Source organism: Phalangium opilio, unplaced genomic scaffold, assembly GCF_054372755.1.
Source record: "Phalangium opilio isolate 3A_F unplaced genomic scaffold, DU_Popi_V2 ptg000025l_1, whole genome shotgun sequence".
NCBI lineage: Eukaryota > Metazoa > Arthropoda > Arachnida > Opiliones > Phalangiidae > Phalangium > Phalangium opilio.
In genome coordinates, this window is record NW_028324156.1 from 4,704,887 (window position 1) to 4,731,366 (window position 26,480).

The following is a 26,480-nucleotide window of genomic DNA, read 5'->3' on the forward strand; positions in this document are numbered from 1 at the left end:
CAAAGGATTTAGTGTTTACAACAAATACAGTTAGTACAGTTTTATTTAACATTTATGTGTTATGATTTGTTATACATTAATTATTTTAATTTATTTACGCCGTAGGGAGGGTTAGGGAGCCAATTTGAATAAGCCAAGGTTTAATTTAATTTAAACAAACTTAATTTGGCACTTGGTAAAATTAAAACAAGGGTTTTTAGTGTATGGAAAGGGGGAATGGGGAATAGCTGCTAAGCCGAACGTGTATGGTTAAAATTAATCTTTCTGAAATAAAAAGTAGAAGATTTATCAGAGATTATAATTGTCTTCGCCCTTCACCACATTATTTTAACATGGAAAGCTTTAAAATTATTTATAGTTTTATCTCCCAAAGGCCCAACCGATTTAATCTTTAACCCTTGGTCAATTCGTACTCTCGTTTAAAATCGCAGTAAATACCGCATATATTATAATAAAATTTAAGCCTATTTACCTTATTATTTTCCCACGTAGGTAGCATCTCACTGAGCACATTTTAGTTCAATTTAATCCGCAATTAATTATTGATGCAACACGATTAAAAACTAATCCTTTTCCGTAACGATTACTAAACAACAAACGCTACGACTTGGCGAAAAGCCGGAAACCAGCCATTCACAAAGTCGTCTGCAGTAGCACGGAGCTGTATTGTAGAAGGAGTAGAGACTCGTAGCTTCCCCTCTACTAAAAAAAGCTAGACCTTATTTGTCCATAAAAAGGGGGTATGAATTTTGACCCTCCCTCCAAACCTAGGCGAGCCAATGTAAACAATAAAGATGGCCGCGAGCTACGAACGTTCAGGAGGGTTAAGCCTCGGTCTTTTGTGTATCAGAGTCTGGGTGACGGGAGTTTCTCAACGGTTTGCAAATCTTATTTAAATTTTGATTTTTACTATTATTTCTATTTATATTAATTATAATATGGAAAATATTCAAAGAATTAAGCCGGGAAAGAAGAAAACGGACGCCTTCTTTGAAAGGCCTAGTCTCTACTCCTTCTACAATACACATCCGTGGCAGTAGTTTGTTCACGTGACTTGCTACGACTTGGCGAAAAGCCGGAAACCAACAATTCACAAAGTCGTCTGCTATAATTTCTTCACTTGACTTGCGTACATTTTCAATGCTTATGCCGTTTTCCATGGAGTTATTTTATTGGAGTGTGAACAAAAGTTTCCTTAAAAATGCCTTAATTACATTTATGTCTCCTTTAATATTGCTTCATGGTAGCAGATTGCTAGTAGACAATGGAAAACGGCATCAGAGACGCTACCTAAGCGGGCAGGCGGGCTCTTTTACGATAACCATTATTTATTTAAGTTAAATAAGATTACCAATTAGTTTTAATTTACTTTCCATGTTAATTTAAATAATTTTCACCCCAAAAAAATAATACAAAATAATAAAATTGTCTTACGTTCGATCCTAAATTAAAAAAATATATAAAACTCTTTGGTTATAAGTTTTAATTTCAGAGTTTGGTGTTTTCGCAAATGATTATCGTGTTAGCATTGCGATCATTAAGAAGCTTAATATTTTTAATTTGCTATTTAATTAAGATAGAAAAGAAAAAAAAGCAATTAGCGAAAGAAATTAAATAAAGAAGGCTATGAAACCTAGAAAGCCCAAAAACCCAAAACCTCGTTTCATGCAAAAAATATTAAAATTAAAAATTAAAAATCGCAAATAAAAATAATTTGAAAAATAAACTTTTAATATAAAAAAATTAGGGAAAAAAATATATATATACCTATATATAAATTATAAATAACGTAATTAAATTAAATTAAATTTAAAATTAAAATTAAAGAGAGAGAAAGAGAGAAAAAGAAAAAGAAAAAGTGAGTTGCAAGAAAAGAAAAGAAAAGAAAAGCGTTGCGCTAAACCTGGTTGCGTTTATCTGAATCATTAATGGCTCCGTAAGCGGGTGGAGGACCCTGAACGGTATTTGCAATTGGTACAGAGAGTTCCTCTTTCGCACTATCACCTAAAGGCCTTGAGGAACAACAAAAAAATAACCAATTAAAAACGGGGAGGAACTAAACCATTTAGAGATCCTTCAATTAATTAAAAATAAAATTAAATTTTGCTTGTTGACAACAATAATAATAATAATAATAATAATATATAGGTGACGCTTCGCCCACCCCCGCCCCCTTCCCAATAAAATTTGGGAACCTTAAGAAGGTCAAAAGGGTCAACTGTCTTCCCCCGAGTCATCATCGACCGTCGTGGCACGATTAATTCCCTTAATATGGACATACTGTATGACTTTATTTTGATCCGTCGTTGTCCTGTCCCTCCACCACGAGTTAGCGAACAGGGATTCAACTTCCTCCAAAGATTTGCCCTTGGTTTCTGGTACCATGCAATAGAAGGTGATCCAGCCGACGGTAGCTAAGACGGTGTACAGGTAGAATGTTCCTGAGTTGATGGGAAAGATACGTCATTAATTGTTAAGGCCTCGGTTCGTTCATGGTAAAGAAAACTTACCGTATTTGGTGATGTTTTCGGTTAGGGTTAAGAAGGTCATGGCTACCAATAGGTTAAAAAGCCAATTGAAAGAAGTTGAAACGGCGAAACAAGTGCTTCGGGCCCACAGTGGATAAATTTCGGCATTGATTGTCCATGGCATTGGTCCCATTCCAGGTGAGAAGAAGAATAGGTACAAAACCAACCCCAACAGGATAAGCCAGCCGAAATTGGTCGGACACCATTGAGCGAAAGTCAATGGTGCCACTAAAGTGGTAGCATTGCAGGGACCCGAAAGCGCCTTCTCAATATCATCCGTATTAACCATAGAACATGTCCCGTTGTAGGGCTCATTCTCAGTATCGAGGAAGCAATAACCGCATTTCGTATTGGTTACGCAACTGGCGCAATTACTAGATAATAACGTCAGGTAAGTACATGTTTGGTCTGACCATCGAGGTCGTACGTATCTTACTCGTAAGCGTAACAGGCGGATCCAAGAGCGTCATCGTCTCGGAATGTGATATGGGGAGAGTGTATATCGGATACTTGAAATCCCGCGGCGAGAATTAGCAAACTGGCAATTACTCCTATAAGTACAGTCATTAACCAACCATAATGTTACATAACCTGATATATTGGCCTGAATGCTGCACTCCACTGAAACTTACCGGCCATACTACCCAAGATGAGAGGACGTCTACCAATACGTTCCACCAAGTAGATTCCAATAAAGCCCACGAAAAAGTTAACACCGGACGTGGCTGCGGACAGCCATATAGCTTTTGAGGGATCATGGAATCCAGCCATTTGGATTATGGTAGCGCTGTAGTACCTATAAAACCCCCAGAAGAACTATCAACCTTGTAACTAAGTTAGTTACGAAAAGAAAATCATACTAACATGACGGTATTAATGCCACAGATCTGTTGAAAAATCTGCAACAAACAACCCAAAACCAAAGCCCGGCGTAAAGCAGGATTCTTAAGTACTTGGAAAAGAATTGTCCCTGTCGCGGCTACAATTACATTCATCAAATTAAATCCTTTTATGATAACCGGAAGTACTTAAAGTTTTAGCCCATACTTTGTTGTTCGCGTTCAACTTCTACGCAATTAGTCTTGATGGCTTCGAACTCAATCTCAATGTTGGCGGTCGCTCCACGTATACTCCTCAAGACTTTAATGGCTTGTTCGTACTTAAGTTTACTAATCAGCCATCGAGGTGATTCGGGCATCAACAGAAATCCAAAAAACTGTAGGAAAGAAGGGACGGCAGCTAGACCCAACATGTATCTCCAGCCGTTAACATGATCCTCGCTAAAGATCCCGCATACGAGACTGGCGATGAACATGCCACAGGCTATGCAGATATTGTTTAGTGTCACTAGACTTCCTCTGATATCAGCCGGTGCAACTTCTCCGATGTACATTGGGACGCTCGTGGAAGCGATACCTGGAAAGATATTCATGAACCTGTACAGGGTGTTTCTTGCGTGCTCTTGGGTTGAAAACAGTCACACATGTTGAGTAAGACATATCAGTCTTCAATTTAAGAACCTTATTGAACCTTTATCTAGCAGAAGTGTCAACTATTAAATGTGTAGAAGTGTGCCTACGCTGCTAAATATTCCACATGTATGACTATAACCTTGTTTTAGGGGTCAATCAATGTTTGGGAGCCTATATCAATCCGTAACTAAATGTTGTAGACCCCATGCATGTTCTTTGACACTTCACACGCACCCTTTAATTTATGGCAGACTTATCAGAAACACCATGTATAGCTAATTTGAAATCAAAACACAACTGGTACGTAACACTAAGTAAATTTTACTTTTATCACGAAACGCCTACGAATCAATAAATATCTCTGATTGGATATCCTTTGAGAGAAGTGCCCGAAGACCGAAGTACTTTTAGCTGTATAACTTCCTAATTACATTTCAAGTTATAAGCCCGTCTCTGCAAAGGTATACTACCTTTCTTTGTCTTATTGCGGCCATTACGATCCATAGAAACTAAAAGCCGCACTTCACATCTTTAGTTTCTTTTACTCTATATGCCCTAAGAGAGTTTCATCTCTTAGAACCAATCCAAGTAAAGTTAATCAAGAACTAAGTAAAAGAAATAAAAAATAAAAATTTTAAGCTTTGCTTTTGAAAAAGGAAGAAAACCCATTTTCAGTATAAAAATTAAATCAAAAGTTATATTAATTTCTAAAAAGGTTCTATTTTTAACAGCCGAGGAACATGGGGAAGTGGCAGCTCCGTGACTTCAACAGTGTTAGGCTCTGCAGGAAGGTAACATCTTGCGCCAACCCTTTACAATTCCAGTATAGAAATTTATAATTATTTAATGTTGCACTCGTTCCTCTTTAAAAGCAACTAGAGCGTGTTCGCGTGTTATTTTATGAAACGCTTCTAAAGTTAGGATGAAACATCCATTTTTATAATAAACTTGTGGTAGCTTAAATAAAATTTATTATAAAGCGTTTCATTTTCACTTGAATGTCCTTCTGGGAAATATTATAATGAGTAAGCTATAAAACGGACAATTAATTAATTTCCTACACGCAAAACACCAACCTTCTTTGGACAATTTTTGCCAAAAGGTCGTTTTGTTAATTCGTAAGTGCATTTATGTAAATTATTTGGTCATGAAAAAGGGAAGCTAGTTTCCTGTATTAAGCCATAGCTTGAATTTGAAAACGTATTTGGCTTCCCAATATGTACATACAAGAAGTGATTAGATAATTTTTATTAATCCAATTAATTGTACGCTGTATATAATTTCTATTATGTTTATTTAGTTACGGATATGTTATTTATCGAAGACGCGTTAGTATCTGACCTTTCTCGGGAAGATAATCAGATCAATCATGACCTTTGACCCGACCCGAGTTCTTAAGCTTTCATCTTCTGGGAACGGAAGTGTGTGTGTGCGAAGTTCGATCCATTCGGGAAGAACAGTCTGAATTTTCGTTCGTTGTTTTATCTCATCCCGCTTGTGTAAAACGCGTGACGCATTTACCACGCGGTTGTATTTAAAAGGCCTATATGTTTCTCTTAATGGTCGTAAAAGTTTATTTCCTTTGTCAGCGTTTTTTGTTACGCAAAAAAGTGGAAGCGGAAGCGAGGTAGTTCCGTGCGTAGTTATAAATATGGAAATAGACTTAATGACGCGAGAGAAAGGGAAAAATTCTATCGGATTGAAATCTATCGTACTAGCAAAAGTACATGAGTGAAAACAAAAAGTATACTACATCGAGTCGTGTAATATGAGAAACACCCTTTAGCTCTCAGAATAGTGTCAACCCCCCCTCTGCGTATGGTTACCTTCACGACCGTAGCACAAGGAACCTTAGTGAATAGACCCCTTAAGTAGTACCAAGGATTAACTTTTGCATCACCGCTATATAGTCTATTTCAATAAACCTTTGACCTAAAAATAAAAACAACTCTTCTCTGATTGGTTAGTGTAGATTACCAATTAATAAACTGGTCCCAAGTACCAGTAACCCCCACTTCACGAATTTAGAAACTGGTCCAAGCAATTAATAAACTGGTTTTTGCATGACCAGAGGAAGTGTACTATTTCCGAGACTGCTGGGAACTGTGAAGGAACTAAGGAAGTACACTTTTTGGTTTTCTCTATGAACCTTTGTACTAGGAATAGAATGGAGTTGTAAGTAGGAATTACTGCCATCTATAGAGGGAAATAGGTCGCCTGTAGCCCTTGGTTGCGCTGAACCTTCGAGGGAAGAGAGATTCCAAGTATAGAGATAAGTAAGGGAAACTTCTGCTTGGAAACTTCAGATGATAAAGGGATGAAAAAGAGAAAAAGACTTTCAAACGCTGACCGTAGCAAAAACTGATGAAAGGTTTAAGAACTTCGATTATAGCGTTGAGTGTAGAGGAATATTGCCAAAGGGAATAAACTCATTTGGCCCTGAGAAAAAATATCCTTTTATTTTTCATGTGGATCGCGAGCCCCAACTTTGAGCCATCGTAACTTAATTTTAGAAATTATTTCGGGGAAATCCTTGGAACGCGTGATTGGGTAACTTATTCTCTATTTAGTGACACTAAATACTTAAATACGTCAAATGGTACTCTAGATATTGGGCTTTCAATAGAGAAGGATGTTTCCATCAAGGCGATCGCGAACCCCAACTTTAGGACATCATAGCTATTGTTTAGAAATACTTCTAATAATAACCCGTGAGAGTATGATAGACTAAATTATTGTCAATCTAATAATACTAAATACTTGAATCTACGTCAAAAGGTACTCGAGATATTATTGGGCTTTCAATAGAAAAGGATGTTCCATACATTGAGATCGCGAACCCCAACTTCAGGACATTATAACTATTGTTCAGAAATACTTATAAGAAAATCCTTTGAGAGTATGATAGACTAAATTATTATCTATCTAGTGATACTAAATACTTGAATCTACGTCTAAAAGTTCTCGAGATTTTAAGCTTTCAATAGAAAAGGAGGTTAGTTAAAAGGGGATCGCGAACCCCAACTTTAGGACATCATAGCCATTGTTCAGAAATACTTATAAAAAAATCCTTTGAGAGTATGATAGACTAAATTATTATCTATCTAATGATACTAAAAACTTGAATCTACGTCAAAATTTACTCGAGATATTAAGCTTTCAATAGAAAATGATGTTTCTCACAGCGGGATCGCGAACCCAAGCTTTGAGACATCATAAATTTATACTTGTATCTACGACAATCAGGGCTCCAGTAAATAAAGTTTTGAAAAATATCCTATACCCAGTACACTTAATAATGTCTCTTACGCGTGGGAGTTTTAAGCGAGGTTTCCCCCCCCCAAAAAGATACAAATATTTAATACGCATTCCAAAGTTTTAAAATATTCATAAATAGTCCCCAAGCTCTTACGTACAATCAAGAAGTGATATCTAGTTTATTAGGGAGAAGGTGTAAGATGCCTAAGTATTCGCGCGTATAGTCCCAGCCCCCCTTTCAAAATACAAGGGGGACGTAAAAGGAGGCCGGGCTATTTCGCCTCTCCTCAGTCGGAAAATACGTAATTTTCGTCATTCGCGTCGCGCTGACGCGAGTTTTCAAGAACCAATGAGAAGCTGGTTGTAATTTAGAGGCAGGGATTAACTCCGGACCTACGTTTGGACTGGAGATAAAGCTAGAAATGTGGCGAATTTATACCTTCTCCCTAGTAAACTAGATATCACTTCTTGATACAATAAAGGCTGATGTTAATAAAAAATACATGAAAAACATGCAAAAATAGCTGAATTTCGTTATATTCTGTTTTGACGTTGTCAAGAAAGGATGGAAGAAAATATATATATTTATAAAAAAGAAGTGCAAAAACAAAACTCGTTGTGTTTGTAGGCAGTTTTTTCCCAAGAGAAAAATTTTATACGATGACGTAGTTACGTCATAAAAAAGGCCTTAAGAGAAAAACAGCCGCAGATAAAAATATATTTTTAAAAGGATTTCGGGGTTCAAAAATCCAAAGAAAATCCTTTTAAATCCCAGCTTTATTTCGATAGAGTTAGTCTCAACACCAATATTCTATACTAAGGGACATATGTTATATAGTTTCTAAACCACGCCCCCCTTTATTTCCCGAAAATCGTAACTTTAAACGAATTAAATATGGAAGCCAACATTTAGGGGTAAACCCACCAGGTTTACAGGTTTACAGGTTTAATTGTTCGCCGTACAATGGTACGCCCTTTTGAAACAGGGCGGCTCCCTACAATTGGGGGAGCGCAGCAGAAGTTAATAAGTCCAACAAAATGCGCAAATGTTTGTGGTGGCAGCGGGGGACGGAAGTCTTGAGACCTATCGGTCCAGATAATGTGGTATGGACGAGTCAGGGTGGGCGCGTCGCCAGGCTTCATTTTTGGTCCACCAGGTCGTGAGGATGGCCCGAACGGCGTCGTGGTCCCACACGGAGCCCTCCAGACCTAGGACGACTTCCAACGGGCTACCACGATTGACATGTCGCCAATCGGAAGTCGCGGGGGAGGCACATGTCTCTGGACACGCCATTAAGACGTGAAAGACATCTTCGTCCTGGAGACCACAGAGGCGACAGGTGCGCTGGTAATCGCCGAAGTCGGCGCGGCGGACACCCGTAAGCAGGGACCCCGTCCGTGCCTGGAAAAGGAGGCCTCCTCCGTGAGAGCCATCATAGCAGGCCTCCACGGAGGGAAGCGCTTTAGCCCCGTAGTGCCGTAGGCTTTGCTTGGCGGAGATTGCGGAGCGCCACGTCCGTTCAGCGTGCTCGGTTGTTTCCCCGTCGACTTGGCTGGCCCAGGTAGCATAGGATGTTGCTTCACCCCTAGCGGTGCCGACCCCATATTTTCTATCCAACGCCGCGACGCGGAAAGTCCATGCGGTCTCTAGACCGTTAGCACGAATGGACTCGTACACTTGTTTGGCCAATCTGTCCTGGGGGAGGAACTTTAGGCGGCCGAGGTACCTGAGTTTGGAACGAGCTTCTCTGGCCTCCATGGAGCTCCAGCCCATTTCCCCTTGGATTGCCGCGTAAGCCGCCATCGAACCCGCGTTTAGTGCCGTTTTGCCAACCATCGATTGGGTACGCTCCAAGGTATCACCCACCGATTTGGGGTAACAAAGTACCTCATTTCCATGAGTGAGGGCCGGGACTGCAACGGATTTCCATAAGGTTCGACCGACGGAGTATTTATTGTAGGACCCTTCCGCAAGGTTGCGGACGGACCAGCGGAGGCGGTTACACTTCTGTGCGAGCACGTTGGCGGCCTTGGACAGGTAGTTGCCGACATTGGTTAGCACTACCCCCAGATAAGCGTATTCGTCCACCTCTGGGACCCGGAAGCCTTGAAGAACGTAGCCGGGGTGCTGGACTAGTCGACAGAAAGCCATAGAGTTAGACTTTTCACGGCTAAACCGAAGGCCTGTCTCCAAGGCAAAGGAACTGCAGGCGTCCAGGAGGGCTTGCATGTCGCGGGGGGAGTTCGCGAAGAGAACGATATCATCAGCGTACAGGACGCAGGAGATGATAATCGCCTCCCCGTTCCCCACAGCCGGTAACGTTGCGCCACATTTGAGATGGATAAGACTAGCCACCAACCGATCAATGTATACCAGGAACAGAAGAGGCGAGAGGGGGCAGCCCTGACGAAGGCCAACGAGACTGGGAATGGGCGCGGTGGTGCAGCCATGCAGCGTATACTCATACGACGACCCCGTGTATAGGCGCCGGATCTCCTCTATAAACGCGGGCGGAATGCCTTTCGTAGCGAGAGTCGCCCACAGACGCGTTCTGTCCACGCTATCGTACGCCTTTTGGATGTCGAGAAAGACGACTTCGAGCGGAGTACCTGCCCGTTGGGCCAGATCTACTAACTGTGTGACAACGAAAAGGCTGTCGGCAAGGCGACGGTCGGGGCGAAAACCGCCCTGGGCTTCCTCCAAGAGGTGGCCGGTTTCAAGGAAAGGGCTTAGCCGGTTTTTCAGCAGGAGGGCATACATCTTGTAGAGGATGGATGACACAGCGATTGGGCGGTAGGAAGCGAGGTCGGCCTCGTCCTTGGACTTCCCTTTGAATATGAGAGAGACTCGGGCGCGCAGCCAGGACGCAGGGACTACGTTCTCTGCCCTCATGGAGTTGATAATGGTGAGAAGTGCGAAAGCGGCTGCTGGCCCAAGTGCTTTTAGCGGTTCGGTGTAGACGCCATCGGGGCCCGCGGCCTTACCAGATTTCAACTGGAGGAGGACATGGCGAAGTTCCGCAATATCAAACGCGTCACAGAGGTCCGAAGATGGAGTCGGGAACGAAGGTGGGGACGGGGTATGTCCCTGAGACCCTGGCCCGCTGCCGGGTGGAGCAAGCAGCTCAGCTTCCAGGTCCTGGACATATTCGACTATGCGGAGGATTATGTCCTGGCGGGCCGTTAGGATGGCACCTTGCTTTGTTTTTATCCCCTTTAGCTGTGTAGATAATCGTTTGCCCTGACTACGGAGCCGCTTGAGGTGACGCCAGAATTTTCGGCCCTTGTCACGTCCCGCTGCGAGTATTGCTCTTTCAGTCCTGCGATGTGTTTCCCTAATCTTGTCTTGGATCAAACGCTTTGTAGACTGGCGAGCATCCTGGTAAGCTAGCCATTTTTTCCGCGTCACCTGGACCGGCTCATGAGCACGGACCGAGAGTCTATGGCTTTTGTTGCGCTGTTTCCGCGTTAGGATCGCGTCCTTAACATCCTGATCCCACCACCTTTTCGGTGTGTGACCTTTGTGCGGTCGGGCCGATAGCTTCTTCCTGCGCAGGTGTAGGTTCATACCGTCGAATAAAGCCGCGGTAAAAGTATCGTAGGTGGGGAGGCCGGCGATAGCACGAGTCTCCATGTAGGACGAGAACGCTACCATCGCTCTGTCATCCTGGAAGTCCCAGGTATAGCGGTCCGGGGTGACAACCTCGGGGTCGGGCAAAACGGGAGGCGGGGGTTTGGGATCGTTCCTCCACTCCAGAACCAACGCGTTGTGGTCGCTACCGATGCTGAGGTGACCATCTTCGTCGATGATGAAGCTCACGAGGAGGGAGGCGAGGGATGGCGAGTAGAGCGCAAAGTCCACCGCCGTGCGCGATACTGGTCCTTGCCACGTATATCGCCCTCTACACAACGAGGAGAGGTTGCCTATGACCAGACCCGTGTCAGCGGCGAAGGTCTTTAGGAGCGCTCCGCTAGCGTTTTCTTCGTAGTGAAGCCCAGTAGCGTCTTCGCGAGGTAGTTCCACGATGTGACCATTGAAGTCACCCACCACGCAGAGTCTTTGGTTCGGGTCCATAGCCGCGATATCTGACGCGAGACAGGAATAGATCGACGCATTTTTCTGATAGACCTCCTGTGATCTACCAGAGCTACCATAGACCACCGCGACGTTGAGCGGCGGCGTCGTGGGCGTGGTCACCCAAAGATGTTCACAACAGCGCTTGAGTACTGTAACCTCAGCGGAGGACGATAGGAAGCCTATCCCCCCTCCGCGTTTATCACCCTGGATTCTGTTGAGGCCAGTCCAATGGAGCCCCTCCGATACCGGGGGAGTCTCACCATCACGCAAATGCGTTTCCGCTACCGCCATGATATCAATCCGGTCCCGATCCATAATATGGGCCAGTTCCTGCCACTTCGTAGCACCGCGACCGCCCTGCATGTTAATAAACCCCATACGGTGGCTCGCTGGAGCCCGTTTAGAAGGCCTTTTACCACGTTTCACTTTCTTACGGCGCTTGGCGGAAGGGACACTGGGGGCGGAAGGGACTGGATGTGGTCGAATGTCAGGGGGGAACGCTGGACGGCACGGGATTAGGACTGGGACTGTGGGGCCCGAGAGTTCGAGCCCCGCCGGCGGTTTTTTTTGGTCTTCGATGGCGGGCCTGAGGGGGACGAACCAGCGGCTGGCGCAGGAGTATGAGCTGCGGCGGCCGTTGCGTCCGGCAGGGCGTCGGGGCGAGCGTCCTCACGACTAGGGAGGGGCGGCGGCGCTTTGGTTGTCTTGTTTCGCGGGACATGTGAAGTGAGGCGACGGACCTGGAGGCGGAGGCGTTGGAGTTCAGTGCGATCCGCAACTATCTTAATCCGCCCGTCTACGTCGACGTCTGGCACGGCAGCCCAAGGCTCTTTGGTGGCGTCAAGGACGGCATCGCGATCAGCCGCAGTGACAAAAGTGACCTTAACTGGTTGTCGGCTTATCTCGGGTCGCCTGCCAAAGCGAGATGTGGCCTCTATTTGCACAGGTTGTTTAGAGGCCAGCGAGAGGTGTGTGCGGAGCCAGGAACCAGCGGTGGCCGGGGTGTCCATGGCGGATGATTTCAGACCGAATACGATAAGATTTTTGGACGTGTCGACTGACGCAGGCTGGCTCGAGATGGTGGAGGCGATCTCAGACTTCAGGCGGTGAAGATCCATTTCGAACCCCGTCAGTTTGGTCTGGAGATCCGCGACGGAGTGTGTCATAGCGGAGACACTGTCAGTAGTCGCCCGAGCAGTGCTGAGTTGGGCCGCTTGTCCTTTTTGTAGGACGGCTACGGCGTTGGCAGTGGACACCAGCTCCGCTCGCACGTCCTTCATTATGTCACTTTTAATGGACTGAAAGGTTGAGGCAATTTGCGTTTGGAGGGCGGTTTGTTTTTTCCCTAGTTCATTTATCTTGGCCAAGATGGCGTTATCATCGTCCTCCTTTGATTTTTTAAAGGCTTGCAGTTCCGTTTGAAGCAGGTCCCGGATCGCGTCGAGGGTCACGGCAGGTGGGGCCGAGAGGTCCCGTAGCGGAGGCGGGGGGGAAGCGCGCTCCTGATCGGCGAGGTCGCCGTCCGAAGTGCTGTCATCATTGCCTGTTTGGTTTCGTTGAGAGGCACGTTTGGACTCCCGTTTTTCCCGGGCTTTCGACAGGTTAACTTGAGAGTGCTTCGGGGAGAGAGTGTAAGTTTCGCCCCCTCCGCGCTTCAACGAGTCCTTTACAGTGAGTTTTCCAAAGTTCGATTTCAACTGGTCGCGCAGGTGTGCAGCCTCGTCTTTCACCATTGTGTTATCTTAGAGACCAGGGGGGGGGCTAGCGAAACTTTCCACGGACTGGTATCTTGGGCCTTAACCAAGGGCAACGTGCTCGAGCACGGGAGAAATATGGCGGACGAGGATCCGAAAACGCGGGCGGCCGGTAGCGAGGCGATCTCGGCCGGCTGATGAAGTCAAGAAAGTACCGGCGAATACCCAGGTAGAGGGCGGTGTTAAGTACGTTAATTAATCGTATGATACGGCAATTAAATCAATCGAGTCGTGAGCTAAACCCTCGTGATGTATACGGGTGCATTAAGCCCCACCGTGGAGGCCGCACTTCCCGTAAAACAAACACACTCCGCTAACCCTTAACGGCGTAAAACAAACTAGGGGCCGCCTTAGTTAAACTTATCGAATATGGCAGACTAATTATGGTTATGGACGAAATAGTTTTAAAATCATAAACGCGACAGAGTCACAGTTAAACACTTACAGAGGTGTTGGAGAATACGCCGATTTTTGAGACAAAAACGTGGGCACGATGGTTGAACTCTATGGGCCCCTGTAAATGTATCACCCGCAATACACCGGTGTACGCGTAAAACCGAATTTCAAAAATTAAATATTTTCAATAGAATATGATGAATTAATGATCTAAAAAATAGTAATTAAATTAAATTCATCTACGTTTTCTGCAATTCCACAGACTAGAGATTGAAATGAATTTGGAAGCCAGCATTTAGGGGTAAACCCACCAATGCTATTTCTACGGGCCCCTGTAAAGGTATCACCCGCAATACACCAATGTATGCATTCAACCAAATTTCCAAATAAATTTTTTTAATAAAATATGAATTAATGGTTTAAAAAATAGTGATTAGATTAAATTAAATTAAATTCATCCACGTTTTCTGCAGTTCCACAGACTAGAGAATGAAATGAATCTTGGAGTGTTTGGTTCAATAAGTTAAAGTATCGAATTCGCTCAGAAAAAGGCTTTTTATAGATTGAGTTTCGACCGTGCTTCTATTAGATAAATAAAATAGGCCTAAAACGTAGTCTCCCACGTCGTAACCAAGACAACCAACCAATTGTATAAGAAAAAAATACAGCCCTGTAAGAATTCTTTACAAGCTATAGGAATATGTGTCTTCTAGTCTCTTCTCATCAACTTCAAGAAAGAAATAACGAATAAGTTATGAGAGACAACAATATTCGAGAAAATAAAAAAAACAACCCTCAAAGATCGTGTTCACACTACTAGTTAACTAGCGATTTTGTGGCAATTAAAATTGTTTGAAAGTGTGAACGCAGACAGAATTTACTTCTATATATATAAGTAACTCTTGGTCACCAAGAACAAACTTTGAAATAAAAGTTTGCTAGAAATAAAACCCAAGGTCTTTAAAAATAAACTTTCTTGGGAGTCCAGTTTATTGGACAGCCTGCCCATTCCACTTCAATTTGACGAGTGGGACCTCCACCCCAAATGCTTCTCAAAGACTTCAAATCCCAACCAACTAAATTGCTAAGCCTAAAATTCGCTTCCTTTGATTTAACCAGCCAAGGCTTAAGGAGTCCCCAAAGGAAATAAATGACTTCCCGCTTTTTCTAAAAACTCAAGATGTCTGGGACAATGTAACCGAAAGTCATTCAAGGTTTTTAGGCTACTAGCATTAGGCTTAGCTAGTTTGTAGAGTGTGGATGATGAAAGGAAAAAAATAATAATACTGCAAAGTCCCTAACCCTAAAAGGTGCCTTTGTTTCGGACATTCTTTGCTTCTTTCAACTCTGAACTTTCTTTCAAGATAAAAAGGGAGAGACTGAAAGTTTTCACCCCAACCAATTTAGGCCTAGCTTTCGATGATAGAGAATAATTATTGTCCAAGCCTAATTGAAAACTACTCGAAAGTTTTTATTGATCAATTCTTTGATAGGCCTATTTTAAAACACATTCCAATTTTCCTAAGCCTAATTGAAAACTACTTGAGAGTTTTGATTGATAAATTCTTTGATAGGCCTATTTTAAAAACATTCGAATTTTCCTAGGCCTAATTTAAAAGATGACTCGGCACTTTCTATGGAAGTAGTTTAAACAGGTTTTAATGGAAACTCCACAACATTTGAACTTTCCTGATAAAAACTAACATCAAATCATTCTGTAAGCCTACTTTGAACAAACAAAATCCTGAGAATTGCTAGAATTACATCGTGGGCGGTTAACGTAGGTTTCATTTAGCAAAAGACTTAACACATCGCAAAGATACCACGTGATAAGTGTAACACCAAGGCCTAGCTTGAATTAAGGACGATATGTCGGACATTAGCCTGAAATATATTTCCCTGTATAGAAATAAAGGGGCGATACAAACACGTAAGTATTATAGCCCTCCTTCCCTTGATTGTTTTGATAGCGTCAGTTTTGTTTACCTTGGACAACGAGCACCTACAACGTAATAACAATCAATACAAAGTGGTTCAATAAAAGTTTCCGGACATCGTAAGTCAGTCAGCTGATAGCGGCTACCGCTTCTGGACTAGTTTTATTTCGGGAAAGATATAACAATGGAGAAGGGGCAAGGAGCTATTTTTAGAAAATTTTTCAAGAATGACTGAACAAGGAAAGTAATAGGAGGGAAAACAAACACATCGTTTGACAATGGATCATACGCTACCAGGCATTTTTACTGACCTCAAATTAAGTATTTGGTATCTTTGTACTACGCTTTACTCTTAGGGAATTGTTGCTTTCAAAGTTCAAGTGTCTATTTAATACGTAATAATTTTGAGAGCACTCGCTATATCTGATACGAATAATGCTTCAAATATATAATTTTGTAGTTTAATAATGGGTCCCTAAGGAGACGGGGGAATCTAGTCATACGGATGAGGTATTACTCGGGATTTAAACTTTGAAGCGCGGATCTAATACCTGCATTATCTTCCTTAAAAATCGCGTATTAATATTGTAATTCCAGCTTCCCCGTTGTCTGGGAGAAAATCTCAGTTCGTGATCCGCAATTTCACTAATTATCGTATAGCCATTGATTCCCCTCGCCTCATTGGTTCCTTTTACGCTAGGATTAGTTGTAGACCAATAGGAAGGCAAGTCCTATCACCTTTAGCATAAGTTTATAAGATATGTTCCATAAGTATGACACTACCTATACCCAGTATTGCTAGAGACTTACAAGTGAGAGCTAGTTCGAGAACGACAAGCGAGAATTGCAGACTACATTCGGTTAATTTTGCAGGACTTCCATCTTCTCCTATTTAGTCTGTACTAAGCCTTTGACAGCGCCTCACCAGGCGTCGCTTTATCTCGAATCTATGACCTACGTCACTTCATGACAAGCTATAGTTTGTAACCAGTGACAAACTTATGGAACATATCTTATGAACTTATACCTCTAGCTATATTGTTAAGCCTAATTTATATTAGCATTCTAATTATAGTTCTGTACAACTCAAACAGAATTCAAGGACTGGCGCGGTTAATTATCCAAGTGTTTACCTTAAGCCTAATCTCCACGCGGCGCCATTTACTTTGAAATTATTTTAGTTAAGATTATTTAATGACCTATTTTTAATGTATAATTAAGAAATCTGGTTCAGTAGGGAAGTAAACATTAATCAAAGGTCGAGAGATTTAGCTGACTGGGAAATCTTAAGCCTAATTTAGATGGTTAGGCCCGAATGTTTACCCTCCAACCATGGATGAAGAATGCGCGTGAGGAAATTTGTTTTCACTCTACAGGATCGGCAACTCCCTATCTCGAGCGACAGCTTATTCTGTATATACTCTGTTACAACATCGGTTGTCAGCACGCGCAAAGCTAGGTCTCTATGTAACCTAGCTTTGTACGTGCTGTCAAGAGACGAAAAACTCGCGGATATTAAAATCCTGAAGATCCTGAAGTTTTTTGGTCTCTTGACAGCACGTACAAAGTAACGTTACATAGAGACCTAGGTTTGCCCGTGCTGACAACCGATGTTGTAACAGAGTATATACAGAATAAGCTGTCGTTAGAGATAGGGAGTTGCCGATCCTATAGCGTGAAAACAAATTTCCTCACGCGCATTCTTCATCCATGCTCCAACTAAGGAGTGGGGGAACCAATAAAGATTTTAAAACGGCTTTATTTAACACAACAGCGCTGTCTGTATTACGGGAAAAATCCCAAACCCTTTACTTGTGAAATGTTGTGTCTATAAACTATCATATTATTTTTGTACAGCTGTTGCAAAAAATAGGCTTAGCGTGGCTTATATTTTGTAGAAGTACAGCCTGGCGTGGTAAAAGAAACGAAATCATTTCAAAAACGTTCTTTTGAGATAAAATCATATCATTGTCAAAAACTTCACTAAAATCTTTCTAAAAGTTTTAAAAACAATTGTTAGTTCAGGGCTTAATTTTGTTTTAAAATATAAGTTCATCGCATGTGCAATTTTAATCTGAACACCTACGTTCAAGGCTGACAAATATGCATACACGCGAAAGTGTAGAACATCTGCGTACTTTTGCGACTTTAACAAGCTAACATATAACTTGAAAAAAACAAGGTTACGTAAAAATCTAGCTCTACTTTGTGTCATTCCTTTTCCCAGTTGGAAATAAAACCAAATATAGTTGTCAGATTTTTCGTACGTACTGTTCCGAGGTTTTTCGGAAAATTCACCTTCGATGAAAAAAAGGACCGGTGTATATCTTTCTTTTAAGGGACTATACTGCCCTTGAGTCGCTTGGAAATACCCAAAATTACAATGGAGAAACGTATTTACTTATTGGAAAAAATATGGTATATTTCTAGCGACTCAAAGACAATGGGGGACGTTGACGTTGAGAATAGATACAGCTGTCTTAAGTAATCATGAGCTACGATGTCTCAAAGACCAGTAAACCTCCCCCCCCCCCCCGTGAAAGTAAGTTAAACTACTCTGCGGAAAGGATGAATCACAGATAATCAAATTCAATATCATATATGTTCAGTTTGATAAAGATAATCATTGTTTCTTGTGTTATTTTTAACTTATTTTTCGGTTCTAGCAAGGCTTAGTTACCTCAAACAAACTGGCTTCGAGAGAAAGGACATTAAATTTAAACATAGGTTTATAAGATTTGTTCCATAAGTTTGTCACTGCTTACAAACTGAAGCTTGTCATGAAGTGACGTATGTCATAGATTCGAGGTAAAGCGAAGACGCCTGGTGAGGACCTGTCAAAGGCTTAGTACAGACTAAATATTAAGATGGACTGCAAAACTAACCGAGTGTAGTACTTCAATTCTTGCTTATCGTTCTCGGAACTAGCTCGAGCTGTCTCTTGCACTACATTACGAAGTATAGGTAGTGTCATATTTATGAAACATATCTTATAAACTTATGTTTAAAGTGATAGAACAACATAAAACTGTAATAAACACAAAATTTTAGGGACTAGGGTATAAAATTTAGAGGTAAAAAGTAAGGATAGAAAAAGGTGTTGGTTGAATTTGTAAGGGACATGCCCTCCTGTTAAGATAACGAAGGTGGTGGTGGTGGTCCCAGTTGGACATTATTAGGCTATAGTTACAGATTCTGGGATTTACGGGAAGAACAGATTTTTAGTCGGAACCCGAGGTTCATGAATGATTCAACGGAATGCTATTCAATTTTTATTCTCCGTGCGTGGAGTCTAGACTTTTATTTCATCAAAATGGAGAAGCCGTCTCGAAAGAAATCACGGCTAAAACCATCCATACCTTAAGGAATAATGTCTATTATCATAAGTTTATAAGTGATATGTTCCATAAGTAAGACACTACCTATACTTCGTCATGCTAGAGACTTGATGAGAGCTAGTTTGAGAATTGACTACACTCGGTTAGTTTTGCAGTCCATCTACCTAATTAGTCTGTACAAAGCCTTTGACTGCCCCTCACCAGGCGTCACTTTACCTAGAATCTATGACCTACGTCACTTCATGACAAGCTCCAGTTTGTAACCAGTGACAAACTTATGGAGGAACATATCTTATGAACTTATGTCTATTATTCCTTGATCCAGAACACAAACTAACAAAGAATAGGTCAGAAGAGACTGGAAACCGTAAACAAATCCAATAGGATATGTCAAAAATATAGACGTATACATATAGAGAAACAAGACGTTCGTACAAATATAAAAGGTCAAAGGTTACGCTCCATTTCCTGCATGGGTCAATATTTGACCTGGTAATGAATCCCTAACACCGGAGACCTAAGTACTTAGTTTCAAAATTTGTTTGTTTTTGTCTACGCCTAGTCTATAAGTGCCTTTTCGAGTTCACCCTTCAACATAAAACCTCGCTAATTAATAGTTTAACGAAGTTAATTAGCGTAAGGTTTTCTTTTTCTTAATTAAAACTGTCCACTCTAATAAGAAATTAATGAATCCATTCATGGTAGCTCCAGAAATAGCTCTTCAATGTCAATGTAAACTAAAGAACTCGATCTCCGAATTTCTACTTCTTATCTAAGCGAATTAGTCATGTACATAAATTGATAAGAGAACACTAACCCTGATGAAAGAAGGAAAGAAAGTTTCCACTCAAGTTTAATACTTTGTGGCTAGTCTGAAATCAATAGCTCCATAATTAAGCTTATATTTAATTATAATTAGATCATTTCCATAAGCCTTGGCGAATTTTCTTCAAGATAAAAATGATAAAATTCTCGTGCGGTGAGGATGACTTGAGTACTTTAAATTTTCCATTTAAAATCAAGATAAGAGATAGTTTTCAAAGATAAAAGATTACAGAGGTGGGCGTTAACCGTTAACTCTAGAAGGGAATTTTTTATTGTATTTTAAAACACGGAGACTTCTTTGCTAGGCTTAAATTAGGCTTAACAATTTAATAATCTATTAAAAAAAATTAAGCTCAGGTATTTCGTTTACAAATAAAGTAGAACAAGTACTGTAACATCGAAAATAGGTCAAATAATTAATTTGGCTACATAAATAATTATTCATTGAGTTGTTACAACTGGTAAATGACCTACAAGTTCGAAACCACCTAGTTTCCTTCATGAATTACGAGAATATCATGAACAAAAACAAACTAATAAGGTCACAAAACGTCAGTTTTTTGGTTTTAAGAGCAAGGTCGCGTCCAAAAGTTGTTAACGTAAATAACTCCCAACTTATGACATTGAATCTAACAATAAATAACGAAATGAAAATAGTATTTTTGATTTGATCAGCTCCCAATGAAACCAGTTGTTTCTGTTTTTGGTATTATTATTATTAAGTTTTACAAAAACGAAACAAGGTTAATACATCAACAACAGGATTTAAAGCCATGATATTATTGTGACGTATACGATATAACCTTTGAACTTTACAACAAATAAATATATCTTTAATAATTCTAGATATAACCTCCCCTTAATATCGTAAAACATATTTAAATCAAGCAGTTTTTCGGAATGGAAAGAAAAAGGCGTGACGTGGGAACACGATCTCAATACTTTGTTACTTTGCAGCGTTGGCGATACGGAGATAATGTATTTCTAACGTAATTGGGGTTATATTAAAGCGTAGTTTGACAGTAGAGTCAAGTTCGGTTCTGGGACGGTTGTTCTTAATTAATGTTATAAGCTAAACGCGCGTTTTCCGATTAAATAATCGTTAAAGCGTGGACTAAGTCGAAAAAAAAAAAAGAAAGAAAATGTAACCGAGAGCTGCATTTTATCAGAAGGGGATAATAGAAGAAGGATGACACTCTGTATCCTCTTTATACTTTAGTTCTGTAACATGATTCTTCCCAGTCTCACCCCCTTTTTGTTTGCTGTCCCGCTCAGCAAACTTCAGATGGGCATCGCACCGTGCTAGGGTGAATTCTATAACCGTTTGGTGGTACTAAATTCCCAGGATTCAACCCACAAACCTTGATTAATTGTCTTGACGTGGGACAAAAATCAATGCACAAGCGCACCTTGGCAAATATTTAAGCGCTAATATAGTAATGACGAGGGAACTATTTATCGCGTATGTGATTCGGTTTAGTAATTAACCTTGCTATAATAAATTTAAAATGATGTTGGGAAGAATCATGTTATAATTACCTCGCTATGTGGTACACTTCTCTCGAAGAGAAGTATTATATACTTCTGATTTTACGGAATTTTATAGACATTACTAATACTTCCCCCAAAACTTAAATAGGATTCGATTTCAAACTAAATGATAAGAATAAACTTAGAAAATTAAAAAACAAAAAACTTGGCAAAACAAGTTCTTATCTGGTGACTTACTAAAGCGGGATAAAAAATATAGAACTAACATTCCTTACACCTACCTAACTAAAATAACTCACGAGCTTCGTTATACGCAATACGTATAACAATTAAATCGCGCCCTATGATTGACCTTTCAACCATAGATAAAATAATTAAAAGTAATTTACCAATTCCGGCTCCAACGATGATTCGTCCTCCAAGTAACATGTACTTATCCACGGCTACTCCCATAAGAATGGCTCCGGCGGTGAAGACGAAACTGGCCAATAATATAACTGGTTTTCGTCCAAATATATCGGCCATGTAACCGGTCAGCAAGGAAAATAGCCAGGCCAAACCAACTGTCGCGCTGACAATTAACTCCTGCCACGTGGAACTCAGTGAAAAGGTGTCCTTAATTAAGATCATAGCTCCGCTGACGACACCAGTATCGTAACCAAACAAGAAACCACCAACGGCTGACAAAATTGTCACCACATAGATATAGAATGGTCTTTTCGTTTTGACATTACTTAACGATCCTGTTGACTGTAGGATATTTTGACGTTCGGAGCTTGGACTGTCAATAATGCCACCGTGCATGATTGCTCGATTTAATTACTTATCTTAATTAAATTATTTTAACGCCTTGATCATAATAATTTAGTGGTTTCGGATTCCGAGTTTCTCGTGGTAAGGCAAAAACGGCGCGAGAACTTAACTGACTTCCCGCCCGACTGGAGTTCGGCCTTAGAATGAAGAGAGGCAACGCGAAACGTCGATGAAAAGTGTACTTTTTGTTCCTCGGGGTCGATCTATCTATTGCTATGACGATATGCAATTGCTTAAGTTACAACTGCGTCGGCGCCTTTGCCGGCTGTGTCCCGCATTTTTTACAATCATATTTCTCTCCCGTTTAATCAAAATTGTTTGTTGCGTAAAACATCTTCCTAGGCCTATCTATGATAATTATTGTTTCGTTCATTATCACCGCGCGTTCTACTTTCTAAAAGTAATTAGGTAAAGGTACCGTTAATTAAAGTAAAAACAAATGGATAATTAGCCTTGAACTTTGTAGAAGCCTCTAACTTGTAAAACGCGTTTCATTGACTTAAACCTAATCTCTCGCGAAAATTACTGCTACGATTTAAAGTTGAGAGTTCATTCTCGCTTTAATGTTGCTACGTGAATCTACAACTACATTCATCGTAATTCGTAACTGCACAGCACGCGATCTCTAAAATCCCGCCTCTAGAAATAGATTTCCGGGGAGGGGAGAGGTCAGGTAAAAGTTGAACTAAACTGAACGGAACTGAAGTAATTTTAAGGAAGCGTCGTCTGCTCGTTCAAAAGATAAACAAAACTGACATTTAGGCCCAATCATAGGAAAACTTTGGTTTTAGTTGTAATAAACCGGCAATTTCAAATGGGCAATCGTAAAAACACGTGGAAACGTAAAGTTCGCGTAGATATAACGGCTATAGCGCTAAATTTAAAGCCTGGTTATATGTTTGACAGTTGTAAAATAACTCCGAAAGAAGCTAGAACATTCCTATCAGAAGTTCTGGAGGGTTTTCCAAAAGATACTTTGAATTTCAATTACGATTTAAATATTCTTGTAATAAAAGACGATATATTTGTGGTCCGATTTGATTCCCTTATCAAAAACATTGATAATTTAACCCCAAATCAATACTTTACTTTTGATAAACAATTGGATGAAACCCAATTACAAATCTGCCAATCTACATTACTGTACTTACGAGAAACCTTTGTAAAATTTCAAAAAGACGAAAAAGAAACACCTGGAATATTCCAATTGGAAATTGAACCTAACTGGTCCATGACTTATATATGGGGGGTGATATTAGGTTTCCCAGTTATTCTAATTCAACCCGACTTGGATGTTGATTCCCCCCCTTTAACAAATCATAAAATCTACCTAAAAATGGAGCCTAAACTAACGGAGAAGATTAATATCAAATGTTACGTCCCTTTCCAACATTTGCTCTATAGTTTCAGCTACCCTGTTGATTTAACAAATAAATTTGACACGATTGTTTGTAAATGGTTTAATACTTTATTCATAATGTCAAATAACGTAGAAATAGGAATACGTAAGAATGTAACTAATGAAGATAAAGGTGTTATTGTGTTTTGAATATTAAAAACATTAATATTAATATTAAATAACTTTAAAACTTTATATTTCTATGTGTCGAAACATTTTTCCACGTTAAACTGAATACCAAAGCCTCTTACCGGGATTAAAATATGATCTCATCTCCAGCTCATCGTATTGAACACCGGTTTCAATGTAATTGGGTTTTGGAGATTCGTAGGAAGGGTCCTTCTCAGTTTGAACAGCAACGTCCTCTGTCTTGACAGGTTTTTTGGCAACTAAAGCCTCTTGCTCTTCTTGTTGAGACTGATTTGAGACATTCAGGGATGATTGGTCATCAGTGGTACTTGTAAATTCGTCACAGGATGAATTTAGACTTCCCAAGGATATGATAGTGGATTGATAACTGGATGACTGTGTCATACCCTTGGAAACCTCAGAAGAACCATTATTTTTGTATTTTTTGGTTAATTCTTTGTCCCTGAAGGACATAGCAGTGTCCCGTTGGTCCTGACGCGACTCCGGGTTGTCTTGATGGTCCTGACACCGCGGCTTCGGGTTGTTCTGAGGGTCGTGACGCGACCCCAGGTTGCCCTGTTTGTCCTGATGTAGCTTCGGGTTGTTTTGTTGGTCTTGACGCGACCCCAGGTTGCCCTGTTTGTCCTGATGTAGCTTCGGGTTGTCTTGTTGGTCCTGACGCCGCGGCGACGGGTTGTTCTGTTTGTCGTGACGTGACCCCGGGTTGTCTTGTTGGTCCTGACGCCGCGGCTTCGGGTTGTCCTGTTGGTCCTGACGCGGCGGCGACGGGTTGTTCTGTTGGTCGTGACGCGACCCCGGGTTGTTCTGTTTGTCGTGATGCGACCCTGGGTTGACCTGATGTAGCTTCGGGTTGTTCCGTTGGTCGTGACACGACCCCGGGTTTTCCTGACGTAGCTTCGAGTTGTTCTGCTGGTCGTGACGCGACCCCGGGTTCGCCTGTATGTCCTGACGCGACCCCGGGTTTTCCAGTTGGTCTTTATGCCGCTTTGGGTTGTCTTGAGGGACTTGGAAGGTCCAACCTCCTTCCGTTGGGGACTTCGAAGTGTCCCTTGAGGTTATCTCAACACTGGTTACCTCAAAAAAGCTTTGGTCAACCCTTTTTGGACATTCAAACAGCAACTCGTCCATGATTTTTGCCATCAACCATTTTTGATAATCTTCCTCATATTCATCTTCTATCTCAGGAGGTTTCTAAAATAATTCGAAGTTAATTTAATTAATGTATTAAACAATGATTAATTAACCTTTTGAACTGGAGCTGAAAAAGAAAACACTTCATCCAAAGTTCCTTGGGGACTTTGAAATATTTTAGTGTTTAAAACTTGAGGAGTTGATTCAACCTAAAACAAATAATCACAAATTAATTTCAATTAATGTAAAAAGTTAATTAATTAACTTAATTACCAATTTAGGTGCACAATATTTATCGTATTTTGACTTTGATGATTCTGTTGAAGAGGGAGTCAAAAATTTATATGTTGGACCATCTACTTTCTCTCTATAATTAAATTTAAAATTAATTTTAATTACCTAAACTTATCACGCAATCAATTCTAGTTTGCGTCCAAATGTACCTCGTTTCAAATTGTCCATCACCTCTTCCAAAGTCAAATTGGAATTTCTGTGTTTGGACAGTGGAGGTTGAAGGGATATCATCACCACAGTTGAAAAACGTTTCAAAGTCCAATATTGTTGGACATGGAGACGAAAACTGGACATCACGTGGTATTTCATCGTGTTCAAAAGTGATGAATGGCGGTTCAATCTCGGTTTCATCACGAAATTTTATCTTTTTTTCTTTCGGCTGGTGCTTTACTATATTCTCAGTGTTTGAATTCGATTTTGAAATAGATGCTTTCAAATGTTCACTTTCATATGAATCATTTGGTTTTTCTTTGACACGTGGCCTATTTGCGGCTAAATTATTTTCCACTAATTGGCAATAATTACGTAGATGCTCGGGGAGTGAATCGTCCGAAGTTGAAGCCGCAGATGGCCTCGGAATCATTCTAGTTTGGTAGTGAAAATAAGAGTAATGTCACCACCCAGTCTTTGACTACATTATGTTCTATAGGGTCACTGTTTCCGCCAGAGTAAAAAGGGGTAAAAAAACCGGTTTTCAGGGGATGTCAACATGGCGTCCTAACGTGGCCAGAGCGGGCAGCCGGCAAGGGGAGAGGAAAGGGGGAAGGTAACTTGACGTCACGCGCAAAGACCCTATAGGTAGTTGACACGGCGTTCCACTACTGAATATGTTAATATCAATTTACCTGTGAGGTATTTTCTTGCCAACACTTTTGGGATCATAATTTAACGGAACTACATCCTTTCTTGTCATCATCGGCTGGGATCCGTAAGGAAAAACCGAAGTTGAAGCGTATAGCGATGCACCTAATACCGATTTTATCATTAATATTCCCTATCGCGCCGGTAAATGTGATGATTTATAGGGTACCGTTTGAATCCCGATATAGTGCCGAGTTTCCTAACTTAGACGCGAAGTAAATATCAGCGACAGATGGGATACTAGGGATACCACCAATAGGTTTGTGGTTGGGACCCTCTGAAGAAGACCTCTCGGCCAAATTTTTCTCCATACGTAACCGAGCAAAATATTCTTGTTGCCGTCTTCTGTCTTCCTTACTCAAACGATTACGAAATCCCCCCATCCAATTCATTTCTGATTTATATTTTATAAAATACGCTTAAAACCAGTAATTTTCCAAGCGCGTACAGTAAAAGAGACCACCAAGGCTTAACATTCAATTTTTGCTTTAAGCCTCGGTCACGTTGGTCCCTTAATTTTAGACTTACAAATTATAATCTCGATACGAAATGACGGTTATTATCATTCCTCGATATCTATTTCAGCTTAATAATTTCGTTATAGTTTAAAAAGTACTTACCCGAAATTGTTTTCTTCGCACCACCTAGAAATTCAAGACTTAACCCTAACAGGGTAAAAAAATGACTCAAGTAACGTAACCATAGAGATACAACTTAACTTTCCCGCTTTTAGAAGATGGGATGCCGGGCTGCCA

At 41.0% G+C, this 26,480-nt stretch overlaps 2 protein-coding genes across 5 annotated transcripts; both read right to left on the reverse strand.

The window, feature by feature from the left end:
* Positions 1–25: 25 nt before the first annotated feature.
* Positions 26–22,309, reverse strand: LOC149691920 (proton myo-inositol cotransporter-like). 4 transcript variants are annotated; one of them, XR_016383540.1, is made up of 10 exons: positions 21,467–22,309; positions 3,576–3,944; positions 3,393–3,507; positions 3,161–3,324; positions 2,965–3,079; positions 2,511–2,902; positions 2,282–2,441; positions 1,904–2,012; positions 1,435–1,563; positions 26–264 (listed from the first exon to the last, which is right to left on the reverse strand). XR_016383540.1 is itself a non-coding variant. In XM_089869392.1 (9 exons), exons 1-9 carry the CDS (start codon positions 21,879–21,881, stop codon positions 1,489–1,491), a joined length of 1,914 nt encoding a protein of 637 aa, XP_089725518.1. In that variant the 5' UTR covers positions 21,882–22,307; the 3' UTR covers positions 26–1,488. The 4 variants fall into 4 exon arrangements, 2 of the variants coding, with proteins under 2 accessions (XP_089725518.1, XP_089725519.1); XR_016383539.1 differs by having other exon boundaries at positions 473–1,563; positions 21,467–22,307; XM_089869392.1 differs by having other exon boundaries at positions 26–1,563; positions 21,467–22,307.
* A 1,026-nt stretch (positions 22,310–23,335) lies between these two features.
* LOC149691921 (uncharacterized) lies at positions 23,336–26,421 on the reverse strand. The gene is made up of 7 exons (XM_089869391.1): positions 26,346–26,421; positions 25,895–26,119; positions 25,710–25,830; positions 25,014–25,448; positions 24,844–24,937; positions 24,684–24,779; positions 23,336–24,630 (listed from the first exon to the last, which is right to left on the reverse strand). The coding sequence occupies exons 2-7, from the start codon at positions 26,115–26,117 to the stop codon at positions 23,515–23,517; spliced, it is 2,085 nt and encodes a 694-aa protein (XP_089725517.1). The 5' UTR covers positions 26,118–26,119; positions 26,346–26,421; the 3' UTR covers positions 23,336–23,514.
* Between the last annotated feature and the right edge of the window lie 59 nt (positions 26,422–26,480).

What these genes read in the sequence shown, in the direction of transcription:
- LOC149691921 (XM_089869391.1), bottom strand. Translation starts at nt 26,117, where the DNA reads ATGAATTGGATGGGGGGATTTCGTAATCGTTTGAGTAAGGAAGACAGA. An exon ending in ACTATATCGGGATTCAAACG is followed by an intron (nt 25,831 to 25,894) that starts GTACCCTATAAA and finishes AATCGGTATTAG; the next exon opens with GTGCATCGCTATACGCTTCA. An exon ending in GATGGACAATTTGAAACGAG is followed by an intron (nt 24,938 to 25,013) that starts GTACATTTGGAC and finishes ATTTAATTATAG; the next exon opens with AGAGAAAGTAGATGGTCCAA.
- LOC149691920 (XM_089869392.1), bottom strand. Translation starts at nt 21,881, where the DNA reads ATGCACGGTGGCATTATTGACAGTCCAAGCTCCGAACGTCAAAATATC. An exon ending in CATCGTTGGAGCCGGAATTG is followed by an intron (nt 3,945 to 21,466) that starts GTAAATTACTTT and finishes ATATCTTTCCAG; the next exon opens with GTATCGCTTCCACGAGCGTC. An exon ending in CGAAAACATCACCAAATACG is followed by an intron (nt 2,442 to 2,510) that starts GTAAGTTTTCTT and finishes CCATCAACTCAG; the next exon opens with GAACATTCTACCTGTACACC.